General features: G+C 44.5%; 1 protein-coding gene across 1 annotated transcript in view; it reads left to right on the top strand.

Moving 5' to 3' along the window:
* Nucleotides 1-9,027, top strand: part of CLIC5 (chloride intracellular channel 5) — a 109,152-nt gene extending 100,125 nt beyond the window's left edge. Inside the window, exon 6 of the mRNA XM_082347662.1 lies at nt 3,922-9,027. Coding sequence (XP_082203788.1) covers nt 3,922-4,089 — 168 coding nt within the window. The 3' untranslated portion in view covers nt 4,090-9,027. The remainder of the gene's footprint in view (nt 1-3,921) is intronic.
* The last annotated feature ends 3,136 nt before the right edge of the window (nt 9,028-12,163 follow it).

Below are 12,163 nucleotides of genomic sequence, written 5' to 3'. Positions count from 1 at the left end.
AAGGAGCCGCCATCTTGCAGCAAGCAGAGGGCTCTGTTGAAGGACCCTGATTCCATCACCTGTGTTATCGGCCCCACCTATGCTAGACAGACATTGCCAGGTGGCTTCGGTAGTGACCACCCCAAACCAGTTATTTTAACTGAGATAATTTAATATGAAGAAGTGCTAAGTACTAAGAACTAGAAAGACAAAATGTACCTTGAGGTTCCTCCTTCAGGGCAGCAGGGCAGAGGGAAGAGGTTGGAATGATCCAAACTTGAACTATACAATAGCCAAGACATGGAAACAACCTAAATGTCCATTGACAGATGAATGGATAAAGAAGATGTAATATATATATATGTGTGTATACATATACGTACATATATATATGCAATGGAATACTACTTAGCCATAAAAAAGAACGAAACAATGCCATTTGCAGCAATATGGATGGATCTAGAGATTATCATACTAAGTGAAGCAAGTCAGGAAGAGAAAGACAAGTACCATATGATATCACTTATATGTGGAATCTAAAATATGACCCAAATGAACTTGTCTACGAAACAGAGTCACAGACAGAGAGAACAGACGTGTGGTTGCCAAGGGCAGGGGTGGGGGAGGGACGGACTGGGAGTTTGGGGTTAGCAGATGCAAACTAGTATACATAGACTGGATAAGCAACAAGGTCCTACCGTACAGCACAGGGAACTATATTCAGTATCCTGGGATAAACCATAATGGAAAAGAATATGAAAAAGAATGTGTAATATATACGTATAATGGAGTCATTTTGCTGTACAGCAGAAATCAACACGACATTGTAAATCAACTACACTTCAACAAAATAAATTAAAAAACAAAAAACTTGAACTCCCTGAGGGATTCCGCAGAGCTACACCTTGGACCTCCGAGGTGGGGCGCTGCTTAGCTGGGGCTGAGAACAGAGTTCAGAGCGGCCCGTGGGGCTGGGACCCAAGCTCAGTGGTGGGCTCACGGTTGTGTGCCGGCCTCTCTGAGCTGGTGTGAGGACACGGGTCCTGCGAGCGTTTGCAAAATGGCAAACTGGATTCAGCTGCCGCTACTGGAGAAAAGGAGACTCTCACAGGAACAGGAAACCCACAGGAAGGGGCCAGTCCCTGCTCCCTCCTCCAGACGCACAGCCTCTCTCTAGCACCCCCTGTTGTCAGAACCTCAGGGGAGCTGCCGGCAAAGCAGAGGTAAGCTTTGCAGTCCCAGTCTCAGCATCACAAAGAAGGCGGTGCAGCTACACCGGTAGGTCTGGATATAAAGCAACAGTAGCTGAATAATTGGCACAGGAGGAATTCTGAGTAGAGCTATTCCTTTATCATTTACATAAGGCTGAGTGGCAAAGTGGAAAGAATTGGATTAGGCAGCAGAGACTGTAATAAATATCAGTGATTAATAGAAAATTACAGATAACAGATACTGGTTGAATTAATTATTTTCCTGTGTAACATTGTATAAACCACTAAATCTCTTGGGACTCCGGTTTGCTCATTGCAAAGGTTCTTCAGGCTTTAAAGTTAAGTGATCATATACGTTTGACACTAGATGCACTCTGTCTGATGTTCGGATAACAAGATGGTAAAGATTAATTACAACTTTTTATTGAATCCCTCCCTGCTTGTTTAAGCTCTCTCTGCCTTATTTTTCTCATCTGTAAAATGGGAATATAACACACTCTTCCTTGTAGAGTTATTTAGAGATTTCAGTAGCTTGCCAAGTGCTTAAGGCAGTGCCTGGTGCAGAGCACAGAGGGAATAGATGTTTGCTATTGTTGTCACTCTTATCAACAGCATTACTGAGGTTATCAAGGGAGACAGAAATGAAGAAGCTGCGGTTCCTGTCCTCATACTGCTCACAAGCTAGGGAAGAGAGGGAGGATATGAACTGACTGTCATTCGGAGTAGAATAGAGCTTAGGGCCGTAATGGAAGTTCAAAACCGATGGAGGAGATCGGAGCGGGGAAAATGCATCCTCCCTGGAGCGTGGTCCTGTCTATGCGACTGAGCTGTTCATACAATAGGTCATCGGTGTCCCTCACTCAGAACTGCTTTCTGGGGGAACCCTGCACAGCACTGGTGCCCAGATGAAGACTAAAGCCCGGAGTGGCTGGTCTGAGGGGTTCCCTGAGTGGGAGGATCCCTGGGCCAGTGATCTGGTGACCTCTTTGAAAAGAAAGCAAGGAAAGGAGTCAGAAGTCAGTGCTGTAGGAGAGAGGCTACTCTTTGCTCTCTCCCCCCCCAGTTCCCGAGGGGTAGAGGCAAGACTAGCCAATGTGAAGGCCCCAGTGCCCAGCGAAACTAAAAGGGTGCCCGTTTAAAAAGTCTTCAGTTTCCAGATGTTGACGGCAGAGTGTTAAACCAAGAGCAGGGCCCTTCTGAGTGTGAGACCCCCTGTGACTCACAGGTCTCACGTCTTCGAAGCCCTCCCTGGCTAGAGAGACCTTATTAAAGAGACCACGCAGCCCCTACCTAGGAAGGAATGCATGCAATGGGCAAAAGGTGGGTCTCGATGAATTCTGACAACAGGTCATCTTTCTTGAGCACTCAGTATGAGCCAGCCCCCCACCCAATCATTTTATGTGTATTAACTAATTTATTACTCCAAGGTAGCTCGTCTTATTACCTCCATTTTAGAGGAAAAGAATTTGGGGCTCAGAGAAGTTAAGTAACTAGTCCAAGGTCACACAGCTGTCAAGTAGTGGGGTCAGGATGGCAGATCCAGTCAGCTAGGATCCAGAGCCCACGCTGTTAACCACTATGCTACTGTGTCTCTCAATACAAACACCACTTCCCCAGAACGCCCAAGTCCACAGCCCCGAGTGTGGAACTAAGGAGAGAACAGAAATCACTGTCTGTTCACTCCCACATACCCTGAACCTACATATACATTCCTATACCTAACTTACATTTTATGCTTTGTATTCTCTTCTGTACATAAGGATGCTTCGTAAAACAAAGTGGATAGGGAAAAAAGAAAAGAAAAAGTTGTCTATAATTCTATCAAGCAGACATAACCACTGGTAATAGATTGGGGTATGTACTTCTAGTCATCCTACGTATTTCTCCAAATGCCTTATACTACACTTCAAACTTAACGGTCTTTCTTTTTTTTTTTTTTTTTTAATTATCTATTTATTTATTTATTTTTGGCTGCATTGGGTCTTCGTTTCTGTGCGAGGGCTTTCTCTAGTTGTGGCAAGAGGGGGCCACTCTTCATCGCGGTGCGCGGGCCTCTCACTATCGCGGCCTCTCTTGTTGCGGAGCACAGGCTCCAGACGCGCAGGCTCAGTAGCTGTGGCTCACGGGCCTAGTTGCTCCGCGGCATGTGGGATCCTCCCAGACCAGGGCTCGAACCCGTGTCCCCTGCATTGGCAGGTGGATTCTCAACCACTGCGCCACCAGGGAAGCCCTAACGGTCTTTCTTGAAGCGTTTTCCAAGTCACTGGGCTTTCCTCTGCATCACTTTTCATGGCTCTCCAGATATGTATGAGAACGTATTTATCCATTCATGTGTTGTTGGACATTTGTGTTGGATTCCATTTTTTGCTATTCCAAATAGTCCTACGGTCCTATGTGTGTAGCTAAATCTTCTTGTACACCCGTGGTATTTCCTAAGGAAAAAAATCCCTGGAAGCAGAATTACTAAGTCAAAGGGCAAATTATATTTGCTTGAGAAAATACAATAAAATAAAAATAAATAAAATATAAAATAAATAAGATAAATAAAATAAACAAAATTGCATTAAAAAAGGCAGCACTGCCACCTTGCGTGACAAGCATCTTGCTGCTGGCCCCTTGGGATGCATGGAGGGTCTTCCCGCTGTGCACACACTTGGTCACACCGCTAACACCTTCCTGGTGGTTTGTTTCATGCTTTAACACCATCTCCATCCTGCCATCTCTGTTGTAGATTGTGGCCAAGAAATACCGCAACTACAATTTCCCGGCTGAGATGACGGGCTTGTGGCGGTACCTTAAGAACGCCTACACCCGGGACGAGTTCACCAACACCTGCGCGGCCGACAGTGAGATCGAGTTGGCCTATGCGGATGTGGCCAAGCGCCTCAGCCGATCCTGAACTTGGCCGTCTTGCCCCATCACTGCTGCAGAAAGACTCACCATCTCCCCAAGGACTCCAGCTTCACGGACTCCTTTTCCATGTCACCTCCAGAAACTTCTGTTTTTATCAGGCCGCATCTTGCTGGCATCATTGGAACCCCAGCCTGCTGTCTTTGATGAAGGTCGGCACCATCCCCATCTGATCAGGCAGGAATCTGCAAGCAGAAATGAGAGAAACGGTCAAGCTCTCAGCCTTTCGGGCCTGGGCTGGGTTCAGCGTGTTTGGGGTCGGTGCGGGAGAACGAACCCGTCTGTGGGATGGTCACTGGCCGCTTTTGCCAATATCAAAATATCTCCTAGGCTGCGTTAGACACGTGCAACACCCTGTCCTCATCCACTCTCCCCTTTGTCAGTAACTCCAAGGCCAAGGCCAGACGCCACCTTAGTTCTCATTAGAAAGAGATGCAGTGCTTTGTTAGGGGGAGACAGAGGGTGAATGGGAAGAATGGAGCAGGTGTGGATTTGGGCGTCCGGCAGACACACCTCCACTCACTCACCACTTTCTGGCACTCCTGTCACTTCGGGCACTGAAGGCCAGATTGGGAAACTATTTCAGACTCAGTCTCAGTTCGCTGCAGTGCCAGGCACAGTCTGATACTATCAAGTACCTGGCTTGATGCTGATCTCCATTTTTATCTGTCCATGCCTTGCCAGGAAGGGAAATTGGCATGAAATTCCAAGCTGGGGTGACTGGGAAGGGGAGGGGAGGAGAGCAGTGTCAATGCCAAAAGGCCCAAGGGGTCTACCAGCCATGGGGTTTGCTTGCGTATGGGAGTGGTTTCACTGGAGATTACATGACTGGGTTTGACTGTGTTTATCCACGAGTGAATTTTGGTCTCTGAGAAAGCAGATGGGAGTGGGGGGGGTGGAGGGATGGGTGAGGATCCAAAAAGGTCTTTAGGAGGCTCAATGTTTCCCGGGAATCTTTTAGATAGGTCTTCTCTCTTATGATCTAACTAAGCCTTGAACTGGTGATGTCATGTAACTACCCACCTTATAACAAAAATCCAAGAATTGGCCAAAAATGACTGTCCGGTCTCTTCAAGTTCTTCCTGGATGTGAGTCTGCTAAGCCGGGTGCTCTCTGAATCAACTGTAGCCTCCGATGGGTGAAAGATACGTTTAGGAGGTGGCTTGATCGCGGAGGCTTAGGAATAAAGTCCGTGGGCCTTTCTGATTGGGAAACCATGTGGTTTAAACTCGAACAGAAAATACATACTCATCTGGGTAAATTTTCCTACCATCTGACTCAATTGCCAGATGAAAAAGAAGAAACTGTTTTTTAACTAATATTTCGCTCTGTAGTCATTCTCCTTGATTTTCACCTCCTTAAAAGCTCACCCTGCTTGAGCACGGGGACCTGTGCAGAGGAAACGAAGAAAAATGAACTAGTCATCAGCCCCCTCTTCCCACGAACACCCTGGGAGAAAGTCCACCCGCCACAGACCCTCACCTCCAACAATCCTTCCTTCTGCGTTGCCTGTTGGTGGCGAGTGAGACTCCCAAGTGCCTGAAAGCCCCAGGACTTGGCTCACCGCTCAGTGAGGGCAGGACGGCACAGGGCCTTCCTGTAGAAACATCACCAGACTCTAACCCAAGCAATCCCTGGACCTACCTGCCTCCAGGGATCTCTGGAGATAAAAGGGGCCCACTGATCAGAGCCAAGGAGAGGAAGCAGGAGGGTCTCCTTTAGCCCAGGGAGGAAGACGACATTTCTCAGTAAGACATCCTATAAGCCTGAGACCTTTCAAAAAGCAGAAGGAATGGATGCATTTTCACCTCTAAGGGAACCTTTCCACAGACCCCCTGGTAATTTTGTCCCTGGAGATGTTTGAAAAGAACTGGTAAGGAAACAGTCCTTTTGACTATAGGGAAAAGCCCCAAACGGGCCTCCTGGGTGGTGAAAGCTTGAATGATCCCAAAGGTCTTTTAAGTAGTGTGAAATCCTGTTGTCCCAGAAATCCTTCCCTCAACGTCACAGCACAGGCATGATGATCTAAGAGGCAGTTTACTTTCCTGAGACCCAGAGAGGCGCTCTTCTTAAAGCACATCTGAGAAGCATAGCCAGCCAGCGACAGAGAAAACAGGCGGACGCTCAAGTGGAGTAGCTCCCCCAGAGGAGTTTTTGCACACCAAGACTCTGCTTTGATATTCAGAATTCAGCAATTGGTGAGTCTTTAAACACAGCCTTTAAAAACAAGCAAGCCAAACCAAATCAACATTGTTGCTTCTAGATGTTCCTTCTGTGGTTGACTTAGTTTTACATAAATAGCAATATTAAGGCACAGGGGTGGGGTTGGGACAGTTATAGGATCCATCGTAACCACTTAGAAGAGGGAGAGGAGTTATAGATGGATGGCACTTTCTGGTACTCAATCCAGGACTATCTTTTTATTGCAACAGGAGATTATCATGTGATGCAACTGACTATTGATTTAAAGCTTTAATGTCTATGACCAGATTTATCAGAATATTTTTAAATAATAATAATATTGCCTTATGATTATTTTTTTCCAAAGAGATTTTTCTCCAGATCTTTCAGCCTCCCTGGGTTTTGGCCATGACCTTGTCACGTACACAGCTTATCATCTCCCAGCAACAGTGTGGAGAGGTCCTTAGGTGTCCCCAGAACCAACTCAGGGAGTATTGATGGTCTGCAGTTTGACCCTGGGCTCCAGAGTGTTAAGATGGGAGGTGACCTTTGTCATTGGTCTGGAATGCATATCGATGCCTCAGAAAGCATTTCAATGACGCTGAAAGGGGATTTATTTGGGTTAAGATCCTGTTTTACTCTGGATTTAACACTCTCCTTCGACTTTCACATCACTGTGGCTTTTTTGGTGGAGTAGCATAGTGGGGGAGAAACAAGAATCATACTCAGAACGACTGTGTTGAATTTACCCATCTTCTCAGTCCTGCCTGCCTCTCAGGTGGCCCCAAGAGGGTATGGGATAAGAATTTAATAGCTATAAAAGATGAGCTGGGTCAGTAAAATCTGGATTGGTCCAGAGCATAGTTTCTTCTATGGCACGCCTTCATCACCTGACAATTCAGAATCACAGGCATGAGTATGGCTGTCTTGTTTTGAACAAGGATACAGCTACCTGGCACCAAGCTCATGAGTTGAAAAGTGAAACCCACACTCCACTGGGTTGTTCGACCACAGGATCTCAAACCGGTTTCAGCTTCCTAGGAAATGGCACTGTCTTCAGCGTTCACTTCTCGTGCTGGTGGGGCCATTGAGGAGTTTGATCTTTTCATTAGAAAGGGGCCATGGCAAGAGTGAGGTTTCCTGGGCTGAATTTTCTAGCGCTGAATGAAATAACAGAAGCTCACAACACCTGTGCCCACTGGCCACTCTGCAGAAAGACAAGACCAAGCATCTTAGAATTGTTGCAAAATGCATCATGCCCAGAATGGACCCTGAAGATCTAAGAGTCTTAGAAATCAGCAAGGTCTGGACAAATAGAATTAAAAGGGAGGCAGAGTCAGGAAAGTGCAGGTCTGCCTAGTAAGTTTTTCATCAGAAGGAAACAGGGAGAGTCTGTCTGAAATTAAGTTGGTCTCGGGGCAGCAGACATCCAGTAGGTACGTCTGTGGCTCCTATTTCCACTGACCAGGAGTCAGTTCAACAGCAGAGGGAATCAAGATGCTGGTGTCTTCCTCCTTGGAAAGATGAAGCATTAACTCATGGTTAAAACTAAGCTCGATGATTCACAAGGGATCACTTTCTTTTTTTTTATGTAGCCTTAAAAAGAACCTAAAGCATTAGAGAAAGGAGTGTGCCTGTGAAGCGTCCTGGTTCTGATGTTAGGACAGAAGTGATCACATCATTGGCTTTGGGACCCTTCTAGCACACAAGGCCCATTATCTTCTATCCACTGCTCTTGGCATTTAATCCAAACAACACGTGCCCTCCTATGAATGCATCTTCCTCTCCCTTTGTCAATATTCTCGTCCCAGTTTAGTCTCAGGATACTTTCATTTCGTAATTAGGTATGATCCAAAGTGTGCATAATCTTACTTAATGTTACTCAAGGAAATGGATCCAATGCTCCCCTCCCCAACCAAAAATAAAATTAAAAATTGCCTCATTGTAGGGTTTGGGCTAATCTGTGTTTCTATAAAAGCAATCTGTTTTTTGGCGAAATACAATTTTAAGGATACAGTTGTCTAAGGTATTTATGTATAATTAGAGATTTTGCAATATTGACTATGCATATATTTAAAATATAAAATATCCAGCTGATGTTTGAATTTGTCTATCTTTCCTGACCACCTGCCTATCCCATTTTATAAGCTGGAGCGCTAACTAATTTAGCAAAAGAAGCCTAGCTTTTATAAAAGATCAAACATTTCATTTTATAAAGACACTCCCAATGATGGTAACTTGATTTTTCTCAAGACCTTTAACTGTGGTGATAAAATAACAGGTCTTGCTTTCAAGCCTTAATAATGTAAAATGCCTTTTAATGAAGATATTGCTGAGTGTCTTCCTCATGAATCTGAACTGGTTATAAATTTGTTTTCCAGTCTTGATTGATATTGACTGATTCAAATAAAGTTGGTTTATTTTCAAATATTACAAAGGCGATCATCAGACTTCTTACTGGAGGTGGGGATTTCCTATGCTGTTTGAAATGTGTACGAAATACCTCTTTTTTCCCCAAACGTTGTTTTATTTTCCCATTATAAAAGAAAATATGTTCATTCTTCTTAAAAATCAAAAGCAAATAAAAATTACACAACAATAAAAAAGAATGAAATAGGGAATTCCCTGGTGGTCCAGTGGTTAGGATTTGGCACTTTCACTGCCGAGGCCCCGGGTTCAATCCCCGGTTGGGGAACTAAGATCCCGCAAGCCCCACGATGCAGCCAAAAAAAAAAAAGTAATAAAAGGAATGAAATAATACCATTTGCAGCAACATGGATGGACCGAGAGATTATCATACTGAGTGAAGTAAGCTAGACAAAGACAAATATCATATGATATCGCTTCTATGTGGAATCTGAAAAATAAAAGATACAAATGAACTTATTTACAAAACAGAAATAGACCCAGAGACATAGAAAACAAATTTATGATTACCAAAGGGGTAGGGGGGGAGGGATAAATTAGGAGGATGGGATTAACAGATACACACTACTATATGTAAAATAGATAACCAACAAGGACCTACTGTATAGCACAGGGGGCTATACTCAGTATTTTGTAATAACCTATAAGGGAAAAGAATCTGGAAAAGAATGAATATATGTATATATATATATATATATATATATATATATATATATATATATATATATATATATATATATATATATATATATATATATATATATAAAACTGAAGCACTGTGCTGTACACCTGACACTAACAACATTGTAAATCAACTATACTTCAATTAAAAAAAAGAAAAGAAAAAAAAAAGGAGGAAGAAGAACAGAAGGAAAAGCAAAAAGCTTGTGACTCAGCCATCCAAAAACAGATTTTTATTTTAGCAAAGCTAAATATTCTATCATGGTGCATGGCCCAGGTGAAAAAAATATACTGATGTTCCTTCATGGGTCTTATTTCAATTTCCTATGTGTATTGTACCTGAGAGTGGGCCAGCAGTGACAGTGTAGGTACGATTTAAGGAACACCTTAAAAGACTGATCTATCTGCACCCAAAGCTCTCTCTTGGCCCTCGGTGGCCTCGCCCTATCAGCTTTCCTGGTCTGAAATTCCCACCCTTAGCATCATGTCACTGACTCTGGATTAAGGTCCCCAGAATCCTCAGTAAGAATTTACCTGTAGGGGCTTCCCTGGTGGCGCAGTGGTTAAGAATCCACCTGCCAATGCAGGGGACATGGGTTCGAGCCCTGGTCTAGGAAGATCCCACATGCCGTGGAGCAACTAAGCCTGTGCACCACAACTACTGAGCCTGCACTCTAGAGCCCACTAGCCACAACTACTGAAGTCCGCATGCCACAACTACTGAAGCCTGCATGCCTAGAGCCTGTGCTCCGCAACAAGAGAAGCCACCGCAATGAGAAGCCCTCGCACCACAAAAAAGAGTAGGCCCCGCTCGCCGCAACTAGAGAAAGCCCACGAACAGCAACGAAGACCCAACACAGCCAAAAAATAAATTAATTAATTTATTAAAATAAAATTTAAAAAAAAAGAATTTACCTGTAGTCAACGTAGCACCTGAGGAGGACCTCTGTGAGCATTCACACTGCTGAAAGGTGCAAAGCTCCCAGAAGTCCTCTGTGCTCTCCGTGCTCTGTCAGAACAGCTTCTCATCCCTTGGAAGAGATCAGACCCTTGACTCAGGGAATAAGTCCTGGTGGGAGAGGCAGCCGGCAGCTCAGAGAAGATACTGTTGGTGGTCATCTCTCCATCCCAACCACCCCTATCTTCCTCTGGTGATCTCTGATGGGGTCAGGAGTCCACTTCCCCATTCCTCCCTCCTCCCCACCTGCCCACACTTTCCCCACCCTCCTGTGACTCAGGTGAAAATGGTTCCAACCCCAGGTTCAGGGGTGAATCATGAATGGTCTGAGCCTGTCCTCCTGGCTGTGGTTGGTTTCAGAGTGGACTCTTGACCAAGTTTCACCCAGTGTTGTGAGGGGAGGTTTGTTCAGGAACTGCTGAGAAAGATTTCCTTGTTTTTCAGAAAGTGACTCCCCAAGTCACTGCCTCTGGTGCTCCCTCGGAATGTGGGTGTGAGGTCTGGAAGTGCTGCCGCCCTCTGGAGACCATGAGGGCCAAGCCTCAGGCAAAGGCAGTAATACACCGCAAAATGCAACAAGAGTGGAGAGAGCCTGGGTCCTTGATGGGACCCCGAGCTGCTGAAATGTCAAACCTTGAGACTGCACTTCTTGTCCTGTAATACATCCTAGACTGTTTGAGGATGTTTATTGCTTATTTGTTTATTACTATGAGTGGCCAAAACATCCTAAGTGGTATATTAGCCAAGTTTGTTGTTGCTGTTAATAGCCAGTTATATCATCAGTTTGTTCACCCAGGAGGTGTTCTGTGTTTCTATTGTTTGCGTGCAGAGGGTCTGTTCTACAGGCTGACCAAGGGCTGGGAACATGGGTCTTCATCTCTCTGCATCTTGTTTCCTTCCCTATGCTATGACAAAACCAAGGGGCATGCGAGTGGCAATCACTGTGCTTGGCACTGAGGAGAAGTGCGCCTTGTTCCAGAGAAGCTTCCGAAAGGTGGACTTGGAGATGAGAGCATCTCATAGACTCAAAGGTGTTGTGAGCCATGTCTTTTTTACTTTTATGTCTAGTAGCTTAAGATTGCCAGAGTCCCCAGTAAGTTTTGCCTTGTGGGGAAAGGTATGGGGTATCAGACGAGAGAGGTAGGAGGCTGAATATTGAAAACAAGGAGATCAGGATTTTAATCGTAGGTCCATCACTTAGTTACTATGTGACTTGGCACAAAGTCCCTTTCTGAGTCTCAGTTTCCCCCAGGGGTTATTAAGGCCTCTTGCCTATGAGATGATGAAATGCCTGATGAAGAGTATTTATGAATAAATAAAGGGTTATTTCAAGTGGAATGACATTTTGGCCAATTGGAATCTTCAATCTGTTGGAAGATCTCACTGTAGTCTTTAATGGAAAGAGATGATCACCAGAAAACACATGGATACTAGGAATGTGTGTGTGTGTGTGTGTTGGGGGACTGTCTTTTAAAGTAAATTTCAGGCTATTTTGGAGTCAGTTCCCATCCACATCAGCCTCCTATCTTTCTCATCTACACTGAATGAAATCATCTAGATGCAATGAGAATGACTGTGGGCCCTGCAATTAGGTTCACTGAGCTACAGTTATTTATACAGAAAGTAAAGCAGACTCAAGTTTTGGAAAGATTTTCAATATAAAGAAAGGACATTTAAAAAAATTTGAGTTTAACCCGTCTTTAACTAGAATATCTCAATGTCCCAAACCTTCAAACCAGTGAATTTGTATAGGACTTGGAGCCTAGACCACACAAGATGCATAATACAAATGTCATAATAGAGACCAGCATAGAAT

The sequence above is a fragment of the Balaenoptera borealis genome (genome assembly GCF_965194805.1).
Source record: "Balaenoptera borealis genome assembly, chromosome: 12".
NCBI lineage: Eukaryota > Metazoa > Chordata > Mammalia > Artiodactyla > Balaenopteridae > Balaenoptera > Balaenoptera borealis.
This window is presented reverse-complemented; position numbering and strand designations above follow the sequence as displayed.